Source organism: Lissotriton helveticus, chromosome 10 (genome assembly GCF_964261635.1).
Source record: "Lissotriton helveticus chromosome 10, aLisHel1.1, whole genome shotgun sequence".
NCBI lineage: Eukaryota > Metazoa > Chordata > Amphibia > Caudata > Salamandridae > Lissotriton > Lissotriton helveticus.
Genome location: NC_136071.1, coordinates 971,192,299 through 971,215,271, shown reverse-complemented (window position 1 = coordinate 971,215,271; position 22,973 = coordinate 971,192,299). Strand labels below are relative to the sequence as shown.

Genomic DNA, 22,973 nt, shown 5'->3' with positions numbered 1-22,973 from the left:
GAGCATCTGTCATTTTACGCAATGCTAATGTGCATTTGTATAGCACAACATTTGCCCATTACTTCATGCCAACAACGTTTTTTCCCATTTTAACAGTTGATTTACAAACCACTTCTGGTGTGCCCGAGTGGTTTAAAAGGTTATATGCATACTTATGGTGCTTTGTAGTATTCCAACCTACCACAAGTTAATATTGTGCAATGTGGCCTCTCTCCATGGCGATTTGCAATGGGAGTTCGGGTGTAGAGGCTCTGTTTCTAACCTGTGAAGTTATCTTGAAGTTCACTGAATCCTGATGGATGTCATGTGACAATAGCGTGCTGTAATGCTCTGCTGAAGACGAGTTTTTCGAACAAGTGCTGCCACATACCGGGGTTGACGGGCATCTAGGCTGCCGAAATGCATTGCAGTTGCATTAATTATTTCATTCTGATCTCGTGCAGTTCTTATGTCAGTGCCTTTGTTAAGAATAGTGCTCCACTGCTAACAAGCTTGCTTTTGACAGTACTAGAGACAATAATATGTGCATTACAATTTGCCATTTGGTTCAAATACGTTGCATTCCACATTGCAGACTGATGAATTATGAGTTGTTCCAAGACAGGCAGGAGTTGTCTCTTAATCAATTCTGCTTTGTCACGGCATTCTGATATTTCTAATGTGCATTCATACTGGGAAAAAAATATCCGCTAACCCCAAGTTCAAAGAGAAAAACAGGACTGGAAAAGCTGTGCACTTGCCGTCTAACAACTACAAAATTGATGCTTATATTGGTCAGTCTATTATGTCTAATGCTTTAATAGATTAGGCAGTAGTGTAATCACACCTCATACGATGAGATTGGACTATCATGTAATCAGCTTGTAATATCAGTGGATCTGGAATGAGTTTATAGTTAGGGATATGAGGGTGTGTTGTTATATAAGGAGGCACAGGGTGGTTTCAAATGTGTGTTTGAGGAGAGTTGTGGCAAACACCTAAATGGGGTGTGATGGAGGCACCAAGAATAGAGAACATAATTGTTCTTTAGTGCTTGGAGTCAAAGATGTAATGATAAACTGGATGTAAGTGCATTTGAAAGCGGCTTAAGTGATGTGGTAATCACATGGGCTGTGGTAAACTGTGCTGGTGTATTGTGAAGTAAGGGGATGGCAGGGGTGGAGAAAGGCGTGGGAATGCCAAGCAAAAGTAGTGTGATGTGTGTTACAATTATATGGTTTAGTCTGGACTTCTAATGTGCTAAAGAGTTTTGGTTTGTGAGATGTGGATACAAATCTGTTAACCATTTATAAAATGGCAATGAACGTGGGAGTGTCAAACTTGATAGTTTAATGGTGGGGGTTGCTGAGTCTGGGAACAGGGATGTCTATTTTTCAAGTTCCATCGCTCAATTTTTTACGCTGTTTGCTCACTCCAGTAAAAATAACCTGCCTGTAATCAGAATCAGGTTTGACGGCCATTCTGATAGCACCTTCCCACTGGCCGTTTTTAAGACCTTCTCCCCAGTCACAATAACGCAATAGAGGATCTTGTACAGACCACCAAATCCGGCTCACTGGATGATCCGTGCCCTCCCTCAGTGCTTAAGCCCATCGCAAATACCATAGCCTCTAAAATTACTGATATTTTTATTTCCATGTTTATCACGGGTATCTTCTCCGTTTCTCGGAAAAGGGCGTCCATTCTCCATTTCTTAAAAAAACCTAATCTTGACCCGGAAGATCCGGATATTTATCGGCCCATCTCCAGACTCCCATTTCCCTCCAAAATAATCGAAAACATTATGAACACCCAGCTGAATCAGTTCATCAAAGAGAATAACTGTCTCGATCCCACTCAAATTAGGTTCAGATCGGAACACAGCCCTCATTAAGGCCACTTGATAAACGAAAGTTTATCCTGGTTGAGGGCAGATCAGCAGCACTGATCCTGTTAGATCTATTGCAGCCTTTGACACTGTGGACCATTCCATTTTGGTCCACCTTCTGGAAACAATCGGCATAATCAAACTAGCCTTAAAATTACTTACATCCTCCCTCTCTGATAGGGAAAATGCGGTCAAAGTAGACACTTTCTCATCTAAATACTTTTCTTTGCCCTGTGGTGTTCCACAGGGTTCATCACTCAGTCCTCTTTTTATTATTTATGTAGCTGAACTGGACCCTCAATCAATCTTTCGGCTTCTCGCTCACCTCCTACGTGGACAACACGCAAATTGAGCTTTCTGCCTCAAATAACTCCAACAACACAAGCCAGCAAATCCAGAAATGTATGAGTCAAATCAATTATTGAATGAGCAAGCATTGTCTTAAGCTTAATTCTGAGAAGACCGAGGTGATCCTAGGTGATCCTACTTGGAAAAGCTCCTAACTTCTGGTCAGCATCTTGATGGCTGACAGAAATGAGACTACTCCACGCCCCCACCAACAAAGCCAAAAGTCTTGGGGCCATCCTGGATGATAAACTAAATCTTGCTAAGCTAATCAATGCAGTTATTTCATCCTCTTAAAACACCCTTAGAATCCTTAGGAAAAAAATTATTTTCTCCCCATCAGTGCAAGGAAGACAGTTATTTCCACCTTAATACTATCGAAAATAGTCTACTGTAATGGCCTATACACCTGACTGTAGGTCCAATATGTCAACAAACTTCAAGTTCTGCAGAACTCAACCACAAGATTACTACTAGGACTGCCCAGGCATCACTCTGTCTCTCTTGTCATAAAAGATCTTCACTGGCTAAATGTAAAGAATACGATCACATTCAAATCTCTTTGTTGTACCTATAAGGCCATCCATGACTCTGGACCACTCTTTTTGAAAAAAGCTTTTTCATGGTACACCATCACCAGAAATCTAAGATCACTATGATTCTTCAAAGTAAACACTGTTCGATATAAAACATCTAAATGGGGGGGGGGGGGGTAGCTTCCTGGCAGGAGCAACCAAACAATGGATTCTCCTCCGTCTGCCAGTAAAACACGGCCACTCACACAGTCCTCACACTCCTAGTGCACATTATGCTTATGACAACAATTTTAAATATACATTTTAGAACAGCACGTTTTGGCAATCTCTGTAAAAATTGAGGCATCATTTATATTCATTGTCGGCCATAAAAACTGACAGAACGGTTGGCCTGATCACCAATATTTTATAGCATTTGAAGACTTCCCACTTACGTGTTGAAACTGTATTTTTAATTTTTGGCTTTGTTCTGTCAACTCCAAAAATTCTCTCATTATGTCATCCTTTTCTTTCCGGGCTTGCTGGAGGTTGGCAGTGAGCTGCGTGATGATGCCGTCTCTCTGTTTGATTGCATTTTCAAACTCTTGTAACTAGGTAAAAAAAGAAGCCTACAATATAATTCTGAGGCACAATGGTCTTCAGTGTTCTATGACAGGAGGAAAAGCAGTGACACAGACAAAGATATTTCACATCATATTCTGGTGAACAACGTGTACTTAACTTATTATATGGCTGGAACAAAACACACGGTTAACAATCTTGGTGTTTACAGAAAAAAGATGCAACATAAAAAGTCAGGTTCGAATTAAAAACAGAAAGGCTAAAGGAAAATGTGAGAAAAACACGTAAGGAGAGTGAAGCCGTCATTGGAACCGCAGAATAATCAACCTGCCAAGAAGACCATCTTAAGCAGTTTACTTCCTGTTCAAAATATACATTTACCCAGTGTTTCTGAAACAAGTACTGGAAATGCAAGATAATGATTTGAAAGTCAGGTTCTACTTTTGAGAGAGAGAAAATGAAATAGTAGCCCTGTTAAATGTTATTAGAGAGTCTGCTCACAACCGGTGTACAGAAACTGGACTCTACTTTTTAGGTTTCCCCTAGACAGTGCATGCAGTGTCTAGGCGAGACGTTTTCTTTACATACAGGAGGCTTACAGCCCTCCAATAGCTTACGATTTCTTAGCTTCAGCGTTGTTTTTAATTACTTTGTTTCCGTTTGTCTTGACAAGCTTGTGCCATGCCCTCTCCTTCTGTTTGGCCCTCCCCTGGGGCATGGTCCATGTACTTGTGTCCATCCACTGCTCCCGTTTTAAGAACTACTTTTTTGGTTTCAAGCACTCATATAGAGTGCTTATTTTTTCAGTCCGTCTCCCATATCCTCGTCCATGTAGCTTCTATTCTTTCCCACCCCTCGCCCTCATGGTGATCTTTTCCCTTCCTTCTATCACCCGCCCAACAATGTTAGCAAATCAGCTCATCTATGCCAGAGAATAGGTCTGTCATTGTGGTACATAATACGCATATCCTTGTAAAGTAAATTGTGATTTTGAGTGCACTCTAAATAAAGAACGATGCAACATTATTTCCTGTCCCCCAAATATCATTTACTGAGTAAAACATTGTTTGTTCTGTGTCCTTCAATCAATTTTGTCTAAATTAAACTGCTCACCAATGCAGTGCCTCTGTGAAACATTGACAAAACCCATAAGAGTGGCTTCCGTAAAGAGATTAAGGAACCCAATGAAGTTAAACTGAGGCTCTGACGTAGGCCTTTGACAGCATTCCTCTAGGCCACTGTACTTTACAACACTCAACACTACTCTTCAGTACTGCACTGCACACCACTGAAGAACAAGTTACTTAACTTCGGTAATGATGTATCTGTAAGAGACATAGGTTAGTTATATATTCCTTACCTTAGAATTTTCCCCAGGCTTCAGACTGGATCCGGAGAATCTTTTCTTAACCGGACCCCTTGCGCGTTGGTAGGTGGCACCAGGCGACTCCCCGTCCGGCGTCGTGGTGCCTACTTAGATGATGCACCTGCGCGTTGACGTCAGTTCCGACTCAGCTTTCCACGCCAGAAGCGCAGAGCCATGAAAGACACTGATCACTGGTGTGCCACAACTAGGGACCTGTAAGGGAGTCCTTATCTCTAGAAGTCAGTTCATTGAGCGGGTAGGATGGGTGGTGTGGTAAGGTATCTATAACTAACCTATGTCTCTTACAGACACGTGACATCTGAAAGAGACAGTTAGTTATAGATTCCTTACCTTAGACTAGATACCCCAGGAATACCAACTCCGGAGGAGGGTCTGCGAACCAAGTTCACACCAGAAAGTCCTGGAGGACAGAAAGGGCAAAATAGCCATCCCTCCAGACTTGGCAGTCCAGCCAGTAATGTCTGGTAAACATGTGCATAGATGCCCACATTCCTGACTGGCAGATGTCAATGAGTGGGACTCCACGTGCCAATGCAGGAGTTGCTGCCATAGCCCTAGCAGAATGGGCACGCAGCCCCACTGGAGTTTCCTTTTTCGCTAAAGCATACAAAGGACAACCTATCGGGAGATGGTACGCTTTTGGACAGCCGACCTTTCTTGGCACCCACATAGCCATCGAAGAGTTGATCATCCACCGGAAATCTTTTGTGCGGTAAAGATAGGACAGCGCATGTTTTGCGTCCAGACGGTGGAGTCTCTCCTCCTTGGAAGGATGCGGAGGTGGGAAAAAGGTGGTTCGTCCTACGTGAAAAGGTGTAACTACTTTAGGAAGGAACAAGGGTCTCGTCCTAAGCACCATTTTGTCTGAATGCACAGAAAAGAAAGGGGGCTTAGAAGAAAGAGCCTGAAGCTCAATCACCCTTCGAGCAGAGGTGATGGCGACAAGAAAGGCAGTCTTCAGAGTGAGGAGCCTAAAAGGACAGTTGTGAAGAAGCTCGAAAGGAGCGCACATAAGTGAAGACAAGGTTTATTTAAGTCCCACAGGGGCATTATGAAAGAAGACAGAGGAAAGAGATGAACAATGCAGTTAAAGAATCAGTTTACAATAGGGGACGGATCTGGTAGCCTAAGGAAAGTAGAAACAGGTGCAAGATAGCCTTTTAGAGTACCCAGAGCAGAGCCCTGCAGGGCCAAAGAAAGGATGAATAAAAGAACCTCTGAAAGGGGATCCACAGCCTTAAGATCTTCAGCACTCGGTCCACTCGCAACGAAAAGCGGTGCCGAGCGAATGCTGCCTTGGAAACTCCAACGCGCAAAACTGCTGACATTGTGAGATCTCTTCGGTGGTGAACAGATCTAACCATGGCTCTCCCCACTGCTGAAAGAGACATTGGACCACCTCAGAGTGTAGACGTCATTCGTGATCTACCTGGCACGGTCGGCTGAGTTTGTCCACCCTGGCGTTCAGAGAACCTGCCAGGTGTTAAACCACCAGGGTCTTGCCCTGATGGTCCAGCCATGTCCAAAGGCAAAGAGCCCCTTGATATAGGTTCCACGACCCCACCTCGCTCTGATTGTTGCAGTACCACATGGCAGTAGTGTTGTCTGTGAACACCAGCTCTACCTTCCCCTTAAGGGAGGGAAGGAATGCCATCAGTACCAGGCGGATTGCCCGGAGCTCCAACAGGTTGATATGGAGCCCCGACTTCGCCGGAGACCAGACTCCTTTGATCTCTGAGTGTCCCAGGTGGCAGCCGCATCCCAGGAGTGACGCATCGGTCACCACTGTCAGTTCTGGTTGGGGAAGGGAGAGGGATCTGCCTCTGACCTGGTCCATTAACCACCACCGGTCAGGTTCGTCATAAGACAGACAGACTCCGTTTTTACTTATGACAATCAATTGTTTATTCAAAGATTTATCATATTCTTTAGTTGCAAAAGTTCAAAGGATCATATATTCCAATGTTTTTATTCGACCACAAGAAAATCATTGTTGGTGATTTCAAGACGTGCTCCGATGCATTTCGGGCGGGAAATGCCCTTTGTCAAGGAGCTCTGTGAACACAATAGAACGCTTTTACAATGCGGAACATAACTCAAAATACAATTGCAGTTGGGTAGATGGCCTTTGTCCAAGTCTGCGGAGACATGCGGGGAAGCATGCATGGTGTCAGGTACACGGGTGAAAAATACCTTATAGACCAGTGTGGGTGGCTGAAAAACGGGAGTGAGGAAAAGGAAGGCACTTACATTCCTGGGTCATGTAGGATGTAGAGTTTCTAAAAGCAAAAAGGTAAACATGCATTTGAGATACAATCCAGACCCGGAGTTGACTAATCAAGCGGGTCTATGTCGGAGCTCCGACTTACTTAGTGTGCAGGAAGGGTTGGGTCGACTCAGGAAACCACGGCGGAGTTGCTCGTAGCTCGCGGAATGATAACGGAGTGAGAGTGAAAGTTAAAGAGCGGCTCGCGGAGTGACGTCATTTGGTCGTGGACATAAAAAATATGGCCGCCATATTCACCGTTACGTTCCAGTCCCCTTTTTTATTTCCACGACCAAATCACGTCACTCCGCGAGCCGCTCTTTAACTTTCACTCTCACTCCGTTATCATTCCGCGAGCTACGAGCAACTCCGCCGTGGTTTCCTGAGTTTCAACTCCGGGTCTGGATTGTATCTCAAATGCATGTTTACCTTTTTGCTTTTAGAAACTCTACATCCTACATGACCCAGGAATGTAAGTGCCTTCCTTTTCCTCACTCCCGTTTTTCAGCCACCCACACTGGTCTATAAGGTATTTTTCACCCGTGTACCTGACACCATGCATGCTTCCCCGCATGTCTCCGCAGACTTAGACAAATGCCATCTACCCAACTGCAATTGTATTTTGAGTTATGTTCCGCATTGTAAAAGCGTTCTATTGTGTTCACAGAGCTCCTTGACAAAGGGCATTTCCCGCCCGAAATGCATCGGAGCACGTCTTGAAATCACCAACAATGATTTTCTTGTGGTCGAATAAAAATTGGAATATATGATCCTTTGAACTTTTGCAACTAAAGAATATGATAAATCTTTGAATAAACAATTGATTGTCATAAGTAAAAACGGAGTCTGTCTTCTTATGACGAACCTGACCGGTGTGCCCAGTTCCAAGGATGCGTTTGCACCTCTAGTAACGCACTCAACCAGTAACTAATCACGACGTATACGGACGGTTACGTCACTTGTTGGAGCACCCACAATCAAACCAAAATCATCTAAAAATTATATGTGAACTTCAAAACACTAGCGGTGCGCCACGCCTTCAATTATTACCATTAACCACCACTACAGTTGTTGTGCAGTACCCTCCGAGATCTGGACGTAGTCGGAAAGATTCCCTGGATGCTGCACCCCCTGGAACTTCAGGTCCCACTGCAGAGCCCGCATATGCCACCAGGCATAACTCACCAGCAGGATGCAGAAGGCCATGAGGTCCAGCAGCCTCAGGGTCATTCTCACCGAACTCAAGGATAGAGGTTGAAACATCGGTATCATAGCATGATTATCCCAGACTCGCTGCTGAGGAGGATAGGCCCGAAACTGCAGTGTCCAGAATAACTCCTAAGAAAGGGAGCGATTGAGAGGGAGTCAGGTGTGACTTCAGCATGTTTATAGTGAACCCCAGTGAGTGCAAGAGGTTCGCCGTAGTCTGGAGGTGGGAGATGACAGTCTGGGTCAAGCCCGCCTTCAACTGCTAGTCGTCGAGATAGGGGAAGACTGGAACCCCTGATCTGCACAGATGGGCTGCGACCAACGCCATCACTTTCGTGAACACCCGAGGGGTACTGGGAAGGCCAAAGGGGAGCACAGTGAACTGAAAATGCCTGTGACCTACTGTGAACCAAAGGTAGCGTCTGTGGGCTGGCAGGACGGGCATGTGGAAATAGGCGTCCTGTCCAACGCCACCATCAAGACTCCAGGGTCGAGGACAGACATGACCTGAGCCAATGTGAGCATTTTGAACTTCTCCTTTTGGAGGAAGTGATTGAGGGCCCTGAGGTCTAGGATAGGACGCAGACCTTTGTCCTTCTTGGGCACCAGAAAGTAGCAGGAATAGCAACCACAACCTACTTCTGGTGCAGGGACCCGTTCAGTAGCTCCCTTGGCCAAGAGAGCGGAAACTTCCTGGTGGAGAAGTGCCAAATAATCCTCCAACATGTGATCGAAACACGGTGGCATGGAAAGAGGAGCAGTCTCAAAGGGGAGGGAGTAGCCCCTTCAGATTATTTGCATAACCCACCTGTCCGACATGATGAATTACTGCCAGTGAGGGAGGTGATGGTGAATCATGCCACCCACTGGCCGTTGATGGCCCTGAAAGGTTGGACTAGGAGGATCTGGAGGCTGCTGCAGGGGGGGGGAAAGGGTGGACTGGCCCACCAGCTGGGTCCCTGACCCGATCAGTTTGCTGGGTCCCACGTCTGCGGCCATGGCCACACAATGGCTGGGCAGCTTGTGTGAACCGGTGGCTAGACTGGGCCGGACATAGTGGGGTGCCCCTTCTGTAGCCACGAAAGGCAGACTGTAGTGGATGGCAAGATGCAGCAAGGCCCAAGGATCTGGCCAGAGCTCAAGAATCCTTAAAGCGCTCCAGCGCCGAGTCTGCCTTGTCACCAAAAAGGCGACATCCATCGAAGGGCATATGCAGCAAGGTTGACTGGACAGCCCCCATAAAGCCATAGGTCCTAAACCAGGCATGGCGCCGAAGGGCTACCAACGTGGCTATCATTCTGCCAAGTGTGTCAGTGTTATCCAGTCCACTGCAAATCTTGAATGTTGTTGCGTCTCTTCCGTCTGCCAGTGCTTGGGAGAGAATGGCCCTATCCTCCCCTGGGCACTGAGAGAGCACTTGCGCGACCGTATCCCAGATAGTATTGGAGTATCTGCCCAAGAGGCACGCGATATTCAAATACCGCAATGCTAAGCTGGAGGAAGAGAACATGCGCTTCCCAAGATGATTTAGCTTCTTGGATTCCCTGTCTGGGGGAGCAGAAGGGAATGTAGCCTAAAAAGAAGAGGCTTGGACCCCCAAGCCCTCAGGGGAAGGGTGTAAGGGTGTTGGCTGAGGAAAACTGGGTCGCCCGGGGCCGGGCAGCGGGCAATCGTCCTTTCCACAGGAGCCCCTGTGCTGGGCTTGGAAAAGGTGCCCATAAGGACGTCAGTGAGGGCTTCGTTGAAGGACAGGAGGGCTTCATAAGCTGAAGCACCTATGTCAGGAGATTAGTACTGACCACCACTGAAGGAAACTCTAGGCTCAAGGCCTCCGCTGCCCTCCGCACCACAGCGTAGGACTCTCCCACCTCTATAGCCACGGTAGGGAGAGAAAGAATGGCATGGTCTGGAGAAGTGTCCAGACCACTGGCGTCACCCAGGTCCTCTCTCCAGTCCGGCTCTTACAGCTGGTCTGCTAAAGGGTCTGAAGACCCCCTGCCAGTCCTCATCCCCACCATCTGGGTGGGTAGGAAACACCAGGGATGAACAGGAGAACAAAAGTACCTTCTGGCGTCAAATTTGACGTCAGCCAACGTCAATCCGACTCCGGGACCATCTCGGGGTTGAGGATGGGGACGGTGTCAGCCGGAGGCACAGCCCACACTGGGGGCATCGTCGCTCGGATCAACGCTGGGGAACGTCGAGTAAAATCGACCGGAGTCGATCCGGATCCATGACTTGATAGGGTCCTCCGGCGCCAGGGCCGTAGCTGCCAGCATAGAAGACCCAGGGCCCCGACCGGCTCCGCGGGGCCCGAAGACGCGCCTGCAGAGTTAGGCTGCACAAAGATATGGTGGAGGGCTTTATGAAATGTATGAAGTTGGGTAGGGGAAACGCGCCGGCTCCTGCAAAAAGTGGGAGGCGCAGAGTCGTCGCTGAAGGAGGCACCGGAGATGGAGCCTTAGAGCGACAACCCTCCGGATCCCACATTGTGTCAGCCGATGCATCTTTGCTTTCTTCTTGTGCTTTGACTTACCTGAGGACGTCAAAGACTTTGAGTGGGATGAGGTGTGGGGCTCCGCAAGAGGTCTCAAGACCTTCACTTGAACAAAGACTGGGAGCAACACGGAGCCAACCACCGGGCCTCAAAACTCTTTCGGGACCGCTCCCGCAAATACTTAGGATTCATGGCCCGGCAGTCGGAGAATGACACGAGGTGGGGGTCCGTCACCGACATCAGCCTGTGACAGGCCCCACAAGACTTGACGCCTGTCCGGCGATGGGACATCCCTTCCACACCAGGAGTCGAAGACTCGAAAAGAAGTCGACAAAACGTTGAAAGAAGTCAAAAAGTGACTAAAGGGGTATCTTTCTCCAGATCTGCGCTAGGCTGGTGCAGAAAAAGAAAGAACAGAAATCAGCGCGCAGGGGTGGCGTCTAAGTATGCAACGTGATTTCATCCCAGCAGCCACGACGACGGGCGCGGAGTCAACGACCCCACCAACTGACGCGCAGGGGAACTGCTAAGAAAAAATTCCCAAAATCCAGTCAGACGCCTGGGGGAAATTCTGAGGTAAGGAATCTATAACGGTCTCTTTCAGATCCATGAGGTAATGTGCCCTTGAAGACAACACCGTCGCAGACTCCTCAATCTGGGAAGCACTATCATGCATATTCCTTAAGAGAGAGAGAGTACCCACAGTGTTTGGTATCGGAAGCAGGATAATTGGAGATAAGATCTCTTTTCTTTCAAGAGATCATTTTTGTCCTAATCTGGATTTTGTCTTTACTTACCAAAAGTCCATATTTTGGATTCTTTGCAGTGGTCTGATGTCGTTCGAGAGCAAAGGATTGTGAGTAATGGTAAGGCAAAATGAATTCTGAATGACAGAGTGAGTTTTGTCATTTTGGTGGTGCATTATGCGATTTGTAGTGTGCATGGAAAATTGAGATTCTCATGTTTTTGTTGTATCAGAGTTAAAGAATTGGTATTTGTCATTGGGTTTGTCATGTTATTTTGATAAGCAGGGATTGAATTGCATATGCATTGAAGAAGCTGTTGGATTTTCCATGTTCATAATTGTTAAAGGTAATCGGATTCAGCATACTCCATGATCGAGATATAGTGTTGCACTTGTTTGCAGGATAGTGTGTTTTGCGAGGGGTCACACAAACAGATATTTTGAGTTCTGTATTAATAAGAATCTTTGAACTTCTGGGTTGAATGTTTTTAACTTCGAATTGTGTTTCTTTTGTCTTCTGTACAAGGGAGTAAATATGCTAATCAGGGATGGACCACTGCTGGACCGGAATATACATTAATGTGAATTTGTGATTTGCAAGAATAATGGGTGCTTAATTGAAAAAAGCCTAACATTTTCTAATGCATCTGTTACGGAAGGTGAGAGGATTCCTCCTGAAGGTTCTCCCCCATTTGAAATGATGACAGACATCAGGTTTCATACATGTGCGTGGTTAAAAGAATGCAATGAGTTCACTTCTAGCGACAAGGACATGAAATTTCCTTTAGAGGGTACCTATTACAACTATAAAGCTTGATTTTCTAAGACTGGCAACCTCTCCAATTTGAAGCATTAAATGAATGGGATCAAGTGGCCATAGAAAAGGGGAGAAAGAAAAGGAAAAAGCAGGTTAGCAATATGACGAGTCAGTAGTCCCAACCGGGACATGCAAAAAAAACGTAGAGAGCAGTTACAATGCAGAGGATGAGAGTATTTCCTGATATAGTTAACAAATCAGATAAAGGTAAAATTGAAATTAAAAATGTGGATCCTAAAAACGGGGATTTGAAAAAGAGACTCCGATGAGGATAATTTCTTAATCACCTTTTAGATTGTAATATGTAATATGTAAATTGATACTTGTATAGCGCACTACTCACCCGCAAGGGTCTCAAGGCGCTTGTACGAATACCGCTGTGGAACCCATCCTGGCTTTCCCTGTGAGGTGTCCACTCCTGGGCACCCCCAAGGTGGAGGCCAGGCATCCTTAGCGTTGTGGGGGCCGTTGTGGAGATTAGGCAAGCTATTGCCCAGAGTTGCAGAGTGGGACTCCATGATTGGAATAGGCACCGAGGCGAGAATTATCAGGTCCGTGGAATTTCTGAGCTCAAGACCCGCTGAGGCGGAGAATGGAACCCTGGTCCCGGGCTAGACCTCTGCATCAGGGTCTGCCGCTCTAACCATTGAGCCACCATTGAGCCACACTTCTCCACCTTGAGCCACACTTCTCCACCTCTTTTTTACACAGATGACGCACAGAGACCATCAGTACCTGATATGGGTGAGGGTGAGTATGCATGAATAATAGCACTCAGTATAGCAAGTGCAAGTGCTTCGACTGAGAGTGCATTGGCAGCAGCTCAAACGGTGTACACATCAAGAAAGTAAGGACCAAATTGAGGTCCCACTGTGGCATAAGAAAAGGAGAAGGGGGAAACAAGTGGGTTAACCCCTTCAAAAGCCTTTGCACCAGAGGGGACTTAAAAAGTGAAGGATGATCTGGTAGCTGAGGAAAAGATGAGTGGGCAGAAAGGTAGCCCTTCAGAGTGCCCAAAGCAGAGCCCTGCTGGGCCAAGGAAAGGATAACAGGAGAACATCTGATGGAGAGGCAGATGAGGGGTCAGTAGACCTTTCTGTAAAATATCTACAAAATTTGTTCCATCGGCAGGCGTACACCGACTTTGTGAAGGGACCCTAGGCTGCCAGAATAACTTTGCAGAATTCGGGAGGAAGGTCAAAAGATGTCAGCTGCAATCTCCACGCAAGGAGGAGGAGAGTGGACAGGTTCGGGTGGAGGACCCTCCCCTGCTGCTGCAACAGAAGATCCTCCCTAAGCGGCAGCCTGATCGGAGGATCGATTCTTATAGCCAGAAGCTCGGGATACCAAACTCTCTGTGCCCATTCCGGAGCCACAAGAACGATTTGTGCCCAGTCGCTCCTGATGTTCCTGAGCACTCTGGGCAGGACTGGTATTGGTTGAAAGGTGTACAGCAGGCCTTAGTCTTGGTAACTCGAACGTGCAAAACTGTTGACATTGTGAGTTCTCTTCGGGGGCGAACAGATTTAACCAAGGTCCACCCCACCGCTGAAAGAGACCTCGTACCATCTCTGGACTGAGACGCCATTCGTGATCCTCAAGGCACCTTCGGCTGAGTTAGTCTGCTCTGGCTCAGATGTTGAACCACCAGGGAAATGCCCTGTTGCTCCAACCAAGTCCAGAGATGCAAGGCCTCTTGACAGAGTCCACGTGCACACACCGCCTTGCTTGTTGCAATACCACATGGCGGAAGTGTTGTCCGTGAAAACCTGACCTAGCCGTCCCTTTATGGACAGTAAAAAGGCTTTCAGTACCAATCGGATCGACATAAGTTAATATGGAGCTTGGCCTCCTCCGGAAACCAAAGTCCTTTGATCTCCACCTCCCCCAGATGGCCGCCCCATACCAGAAGAGACGCAACTGTCATTACTATGATATCGGGGTGGGGAAGGAAGAGGGATCTGACTCTGACCCAATCGCAGTTTGTCAGCCACCACTGCAGGTCTTTCGCAGTGCCCTCTGATATCTAAACCAGGCCAGTGAGATTTCCTCAATGCTACAACAATTGGAACGTCAGGCCACACTGCAGACCCCGCATGAACCATCTTTCATGGCCCATCAGCAGGATGCAGGAGGCCATGAGGCCCAAAAACCTCAGAGTCACACACCAAAATCCAGGATAGAGGCTGAAATATCGGTATCATATCCTGAATATCTTGAACTCCCTGATCGGGAGGTTAGGCCCAAAACTTGACAGTGTACAGAACCGCTCCAATGAAAAGGAGTGTCTTGGAGGGAATCAGGTGCTACTTCGGCACATTGATAGTGAACCCCAGCAAATGCATGAGGTTTGCCGTAGTCTCGAAGTGGGAGACGACTGACTGGGATGATCCAATCTTCAACAACAAGTCGTCGAGATAGGGGAAGATTAGAACCCCTGATCTTTGCAGATGGGCTGCGACCACCATCACCTTAGTGAACACACGAGGAGCACTGGTGAGGCCAAAAGGGAGCACGGCAAACTGAAAGTGCTCATGGCCTACAGTAAACCGCAGGTAGCGAAAATGGGCCGGCAGGTACAGGATGTGAAAATAGGCAATCTGCACGTCCAGCGCTACCATCCAGTCTCCTGGGTCCAGGGCAAACAGGACCTGAGCTAGGGTGAGCATCTTGAACTTCTTTTTGAGAAAGTAGTTGAGGGCTCTTAAGTTGAAGATAAGATGAAGGCCTTCGTCCTTCTTTAGGATCAGAAAATAGCAGGAGTAACATAACAACCGCAGCCTATTTCTAGCCTGGAAACCCTCTCTGTAGCTCCCTTGGCCAAGAGAGTTTTAACTTCCTTGCAGAGTAAGGAAAGGTGATCCTCCGTCAGCCGGTCATCCACTGGAGGCATGGATGAGGGGTAGTCTCGAAAGGGATAGAGTAGCTCCTTCGTACTATTTGTAACACGCACCTGACCGAGGTGATGTCTTGCCAGTGGTGGAGATGATGGTGCATTCTGCCATCAACTAGCCGTGAATGATCCTGGGGGAATCAGACTAGGAGGGTTTTGCAGTGGAGGAGGGGACCATCGCTTGGCTCGACTTCTGGCCTCCCGTCCCTCGGCGTCGGGGTGAGCCGGGACCACGGCCCTGCAGAGGTTGGTGAACTTGCGGGACCCTCTGGCTGGAATAGGGTTGGCGCAGTTAGTAGCCCCTTCCTTAGCCACGAAAGGAGCGAAAAGCAGACCCAGGCCAGGATGTTGTAGTGAGGCCCAAGGACTTGGCCATAGCTCACTAGTCCTTAAAACGCTCAAGTGCAACATTTGCTTTGTCTCCGAAGAGAAGGGAGTCATCAAAAGGCATGTCCATAAGACTAGCCTGGACATCCCTCGAAATACCAGACATCCTCAACCAGGCATGGGGAAGTACGGCCACCGTCGTGGAAATCGCTCTGCCCAGCGAGTCTGTTGTATCCAAGCCGCATTGAATGGCGAACTTCGATGCATCTCTCCTGTCTGAAATAGCTAAGGAGAGGAGAATCCGGTCCTCTGTCGAGACTCTGGGCAACATGCGCAACCATGTCCCATATCGAATGGGAATAACGGCCCAAAAAACATGCAGTGTTCACTGACTGCAATGCTAGACTGGCGGAAGAGAACATTTTCTTCCCAAAGCTTTCCAGTATCTTGGATTGTGCGGAAGGGAACGCGCCAGTGGAAGTGGAAGCTTGAACCACCAAGCTTTGTGGGGTGGGGTGGGCCGTGAGGAAAACTGGGTCACCCGGTGCAAGGCAATGGCGGCAGGCAATCGTTCTGTTCAAAGGAGACCCTGTGCTGGGCTTGTACCAAGTGTCCAAAAGAATGTCCATCAAGGCCTTATTGAAAGGCATCAAGGGTTCAGCGCTGGAGACACCAGGCTGCAGGACCTCTGTTATGAAGTTAGTCTTGACTGCCACCATAGGGAGCTGCAGGTCCAGGACCTTCGCAGCCCTCCGCACCACCATAGCGAATGATGCCACCCCTCCTCCGTTGCCAGGTTAGGGGGAGACAGCATGCCAGAATCTGGGGAAATGTCTGGCCACTGGCAACACCCAGTTCCTCATACCAGTCCATGTCCTGGGGTTGCAGGATTTCTAAGAAGTCCTGTTCCCCCTCCCAATCCTCCTCATCTATTCTTAACCCTTCAGAATAGGGCATGTTAAACAGCTCCGCCGGCACTGGTCTCGGCTCCGTATCATCGGGAATGAGGATTGAGGAGGCACTGGTGATGCAGAGGAACTCTGCTGCAGAAGCAGTGCCGGGGAAGGTCACTGTGGAGGATCGACCGGTGCCAGTCCGGACCCGGTAACAGGCCAAGTAGGAGGCACATGGGGACTCCTTCATCCGAGCCTGCGGGGCCGAAAGGTGCGCCGGCAGGGTCAGGCCGCCCAAATATGGCACACACGGCATCATAGAACTCCTTAAGTTGGGCTGGGGTCGCCCCCGGCCCCGGAAAGGGAGGGAATCGTGGAGCTGACCCAGGCACCGGCTCCGCGGAGCGGGCCGTGAATACCGAGGTTCCTCCATCTTGCCACGCGACGGATATGGCAAAGTGGAAGCACGCTTTGGAAGAAGAGGACTTTAATCCTCCTAAACGGTGCTCGGACCTTCCTCTCGACCAAGGCCAGGATCGAGATCTATGGGGCGACCTCCGAGGCTCAGTTCGCTGGCTCGCCATTTGCGTTAGGGACCTCTCCCTCAAATTTTTCGGCGCTGCGGCCTGGCATTCAAAGCATGACTTTGTGTATTGGTCGTGCTCCAGGCGCCCGAAACACACTAAGTGGGGGGTCTGTGACCAACATGGCACGGTGACGGGCGTCGCACGACTTAAACCCTGATGTCTTCTTGCTAGACATCACTAGCACACGAAAAGTGGTGGAAAAAAATTGAAAAAAGTTTGTCAAAAAATGACAGTGGGTAAGCTTGCTTCGATGGATCAGCGCTGGCTGGCGCGGAAAGAATAGAACTAACGTCAGCACGCTGGAGTGGTGATGACGATGCTACGCGGAGTCAACCGACGCCATCCACCAGCACGCAAGGGTACTGCGGAGGAAAAACGCCTGGAAGTTCAAAGATAAGGAATCTGCGGCTAGATGTCTCTGTCAGATAAGTGGCACACAGAGGTCAACATAATAATGTCTATTTCGAAAGTGCTTTGGGTTGAATTGAATAAACTGTTAGAGATTGTTGCTCCTGTGGATTAGTGGACAGAATGCAAAGCAGCTGTTGGATGGCTGACAGAGTAGCTGCAAAGAATTCAACCTAATAATGCTCCTGCTGCTCTTGTTTTGGAGAGAGTTTTCAAGTGGTAACAGACCATTTGAAACTGAAGATGCCAGAGAAAGAGGCGAATTGGACATAAATAATGAGGGCTACCCAAGAACTGAAAGTCAGTGCATCTATATTAAGAAAGACTTATGCAGATCTATAGTACATAGTGTAAAGTAGACCATTTGAAACTACAGGTGCCAAAGAAAGAGGCAATTTGGATATAAATAATGATGGCTACACAAGAACTGAAAGAGGTAGTGCATGCATCTTCAGAAAGACTTATGCAGTTCGATAATAAGTACAGTTTAAGTGTGGATGAACCAGCAAAGTAATGCATTAACAGATTCATATCAGTTTTTGTTTTGAGTTTGTGTGCAGAACTTCTCACATATCCAGCAGTGTGTGATGTGTTGGCAGACCAAGAGTATTGATGAGATCCAGTATGAAATTAATTTAGTGATTGTTTTGAGGCCATGTAGAAAAAGATTAAGGAAAAGTTAACGACAGAGAAGAAAAAAAGGATTCAGAGGTGGTAAAAATCAGATGCTGTATTAAGACATGGATTTTGTGCCATCTGCAAATTCCAGTGAGTATGTGAATTTGAATTTTAGGATGCAAGAAATGTGATGAGTTGGAGTGCAAAAGAGTGACATAGTGACACATCAAATCCAAAGTGAGAATGGAGGGTTTGTGAACAATTCTGGGATGAATATGCTTAAGAAAAGTAATGTTCGTCATTTGTGTGGGAAAATCAATCACTTGAGGCACAAGTGTGGACCCAGAATTAATTAAAAATTATTTTGTACCCAGATGCAGCAGAATGCAATTCAGTTAAAGGCACAGCTTACTGCCCCAGCCAAACTGATGCAAAATCAGGGGCAATGCCACACAAAGGTGCCTGTAGCTTGAGTGCTGCAGCAAAATATGATAAATGAAATGCCATATAACCCAGGGTTTCAACAGAATCCATTGTATTGTATTGTAATTGCATTTATATAGCGCTTACTACTCCTGTAGAGGCGTCAAATCGCTTATTCGGCGAGTAGCACGCTACTCCAGAAGCCATCATTGATCTTGGGCAATGATTTTCCCCAGTATTCACCAAAATGCGCCAAATTTGCAATGTCAGATTGGCACCAGCTTGTGATTGCTTTGAGGTTCAGGTGTTAAAATGTAGCCTTAGTATATACCATGCAGAGTACATCTAGAAAAAGCATGCAGCACCATTGTTTCTCTTCCTTCTTTGTGGAAGCTTGTGAGTTCTAATCTAGCATAATCTTGGGAACATCAAACATGCAAAAGGTGACGGGAGAAATGTATGAAATAAAACGAATAGCAATCATTCAGAGAAGTATTCCATACCATCATTCTTTTGCACCGACACCTCAGATATGACCCAGCCAGAGGCAAACCAGTTTAGCTCCTTCTCCAATGGGAAAAGTCCAGCTCAAACTGCCAAACCAGATCCTCTCCGAACACAAGAATCCCAAGTCCTGTTTCACCCGATTATAACTAGTGGGTTGGGTGCAGCTTGGTTCCAGTGGCAAAGTGAGCAAGGGACCCACGTCTAGGAATACCCTTGGCCACTTAGAGCATTACATCAAACATGCACTAGGTGATGGGTGGCTTGCAATAAGACAAACCACTTTCAATTGTTCGGGGTAGCATTCCAAACCATTGTTCTTCTGCCCACCATAATACCTCAAATTAGATTTACCCATATGCAAATCAGCCTTGGCCTTTCTCCAATACGAAAGGCCCAGCCTGAGCTGCCAGCCAGGTCTTCCCCAAACAGGAACACAAGCAACCTAAGATCGGTTTCGCCCTGATTGGGGCTTGTCAGTTGGGTGCAGGTTGGTTCCAGTAGCACAGTGAGCAAGGGACCCACGAATGGGCATCCTTGGCTACTGAGGGCGTTACATCAAACACACAAAAGGTTGATGGGAGGAATGCTTGCAATACATATAACCACTGGCAATCGGTCAGGGTAGCATTCTAACACGTTGTTCTTTTATCATGCCATCTCACATTAGAGCTAGCCATATGCAAATCAGTTCCTTAGTTCTTCTCCAATAGGAATCGCTACAACCACATCTCATCCGCACCATAGTCCCGCCATTGGTTCCTAATTAAGGAAATATATGACTTCAAATTCCTATGTTTCACCCACAAAGCCCAAGATCTCTCAACTACAACTCACTATGTATTAGACTGCACCAATACAAGAAGCGTGGAGACACGATTCTTCACATGCTCAGATGATCCCAGCTAAACTGCCTCCCAAAGCATCTAATACTTGAATCTGACTTCATATGATTCAGAAAACTGCAAAAAACTTAGCAATTCAAACAATTATATGATTAACCTTTTCTGCGGCCTCCACTTGCTCTGAACATACTGGCAGAATGCCTAAAACCAGCCATGCCACCTTATACGGTCACCTTCTGACTTTTCCCTTCTAAGACTTTCCCATCCGCCTATCAATGTTACCTTAAATACGTAGACCCACCTCTAATCTTGTGTATGGACCAAAACGGTGCTGAGACAACCTTCATCGAATGCAGCACTTTGCATAAACCGTAAATAACTAAAATACCATGACTGGTTATTTAATGCAAATAATCGCTGCAATACATGGTAGATTCAACAAATGATTTACTATACCTAGCCTACAATAATCGATCTTGCTCACATCATGAGACAACCATCAGACCATACACTATGGTTGTTTGTATAATGTGCATTTTCACACGTTGCTCCTTCTGCTAGTAAGGGTGTCCTCAGAGCATGCAATGTGGCGTATTGCAAAATCCCCATTCATATAGGTTTCTGCTCTACCAATCTTGGTTGGATTATACAGCATATTCTACAGCTTGTGCAAACTGCACCTCGAAAGGTAGACACTTGAGGTAACTCCTTAGGCATCATTGTTTATGGGCATAACTGCAGGTCACAAACATTGCCACGGATGGCAGGTATCTACATTCAAAACTGAATTTGGTATCTACTTGGTATTTGGTATCTGGTTAGTATTTGATAGGTCCCTAGAGGTTACAAAGCTACTCCATCCTACATCTATTAAGGCGCAGCTACACCATTGGAGCAACATGAATTGAATAATCTCTGCCATATACATGAAACCAAAACACTTCCCACGTAAGCCACAAGGAACACTCCAACTTCCTATTCATCCATACTTCAACATACCATGAATGCATAAGCATGCTATCCAGCTATATTTTTCATTCCAAATTCACAGACTATAGCACCAACAAGAAACACAATAAGAGCACAACACTGGCCTGATTCATAATATCACACCCTACCCAAGTTGACCATGTGACACAGATATATACACTTCCTCTATAGCACTTTCACAGAGCAGCATGCTAACTGTCAGCATGAGCTTCAACAGCTGGTCAGGAGTATGAAGCGCTATATTTTCTCAATTACAATACAATGCCATGCACAACACCCATAACTTGAAGACACTTGGCATTTAAATACTTTTTAGGCAGTCAAGCAACTATCTGAATTATCTTAACCATCAAACTGTAAGATGAGCAACACCTCTTGAACCATCAATTAACTTCCAGATTCAATTAGGTCAGACATTACATTTAAAGAGGGGGTCATTGCCATAAATTCATAGTGAAATATTCCTTTCCTATAAGTGGGACTCAAAAATAATCCTTTGGATTCAAGGCTTCTAAATTTCTTTGCTCCTATAGAGAACATCAAGAGTGAAAAGTAATGTTATTTTCCTTTCTGTCTATATTATTGATGATATCTAGGGAAAAGGCTGAATTTGAACCGCATCTGTTCACTCGAAACAGTGGGATGTGGATATAAATTCATGCTAGAGAAGATGCAGGAGAAATCACAATAGCAAATTACTTTTAGACCAAGAAGATTTGCAAAAAGAAATCGAGTAGAACAGTAGCAGCTGCTTTGTTCAGTAAGTGTGAATCTGGTGTAGTAATAGCCCCACAAAACGTTCTCTATATTACAAATCTGTAAGAAAACAATGCCATGTCAAAACCCGAAATTGAGACTTAGGGGCTCATTAGGATGGCGGACGGACCTGCGTCCGTCCGCCACCCTAGAGGAGGAGGGACCGTCCGCTGGGGCAGCGGCGGTCCCTCCAGTGCAATTAGGATGTGACCGCCAGCCTGGTGGTCACATCCTCAATATTTAACATTGCGGCGGGTGCTGCTTGAAGCAGCACCCGCCACAAGGTTAAATATGCATGCTTAGCATTTGCATGCACAAAGCGGCAGGCACCGTGTGGTGCCTGCCGCTTCGTGCACGCAAATGCAGGGGGTACCATAGGTACCCCCCATGTGCACCCCCCAATCACCCTGGAGGCCCGCAACGGGTCCCAAAGAAATCACCGTATGCCTTTCCACGGCGGAGAATCCGCCGCGGAAAGGCATCTGTTTTCCGCCATCCTAATATGGCTGGCGATGTCTGATAGACACCGCCAGCCATGTTAGAGCTTTTCCGCCGCGATCGGAAGGCGACCGCAGCGGAAAAGCTGCGGACCGATTTTGAGACCCACCACCATCCTAATCTGGTGGGTCTTTTGTGCCTCCCCAGCGGTTTTCCCGCATCCTCCGGGCCGGCGGTGGCTTCCGCCGGCCCGGAGGATGCGGGAAAACCGCGATCCTAATGAGGCCCTTAGTTTGAAAACTTGTGAGTTTAGGGGGCTCATTTGCATATCTCCTGCATTTTGGTTTGAGCTGGATTTACTCCCCATTGATTTCAAATACAAACACATGAAAAGCAGTACTCCTAATGGACTGTGCGCGAGACAAAGATAACGGGATGGGAGCCGACAGTAGAAAAGCACCTATGGATTAGAGTAAGTGAGTTCCTACGTAGGAGGAATATTTTCATACTTTCAGCTCCACTCAATGCTTAACTTCTGGGAACGCGGTACTACACAAAGAGGTTGTGCATGGAGTACATAGATTATGCTCTTCTACTGAAAACTGAATATGAGGTTATCATAATTTTGCATACAGGGCTTCTTGAGTGTGTAGTTCTAATATTAATCGCAAACAAACCTTTTGAGTGAAATTTTATGGTGGTGAAATAGCAGTACTTGTTAAGACTAGATTATGTAGCATTTGCTCAGTCGTTCTAAAAAAGAAGAAAGGACTCTTTGGGGTTCACGAATAAGTGGATATTGAGTATACCCAATTCCGCATTACAGACCGTTCACACTGTTGAAATACGGAGCTCAGAGTTCACTAATGACACAACTGAGGTAATGGAAGGGGAAAGCAGTCTTTAAGATAAACACATCAGACCTCGAGCTACACAGGCTGAAACAGAGAGGTTCACAGAAAGACCATAATAATATCTAGTTCTATTGACGATAGGACTCCATCCCTAATGGAAATAGTAGCCTTTTACTCTGGCCAATTTAATAATAACTGAGTGAGCGG

At 46.8% G+C, this 22,973-nt stretch overlaps 1 protein-coding gene across 1 annotated transcript in view; it reads right to left on the bottom strand.

The window, feature by feature from the left end:
• Positions 1-22,973, bottom strand: part of LOC144784158 (A-kinase anchor protein 9-like) — a 574,985-nt gene that overhangs the window by 285,544 nt on the left and 266,468 nt on the right. Inside the window, exon 5 of the mRNA XM_078662830.1 lies at positions 3,183-3,338. Coding sequence (XP_078518956.1) covers positions 3,183-3,338 — 156 coding nt within the window. The remainder of the gene's footprint in view (positions 1-3,182; positions 3,339-22,973) is intronic.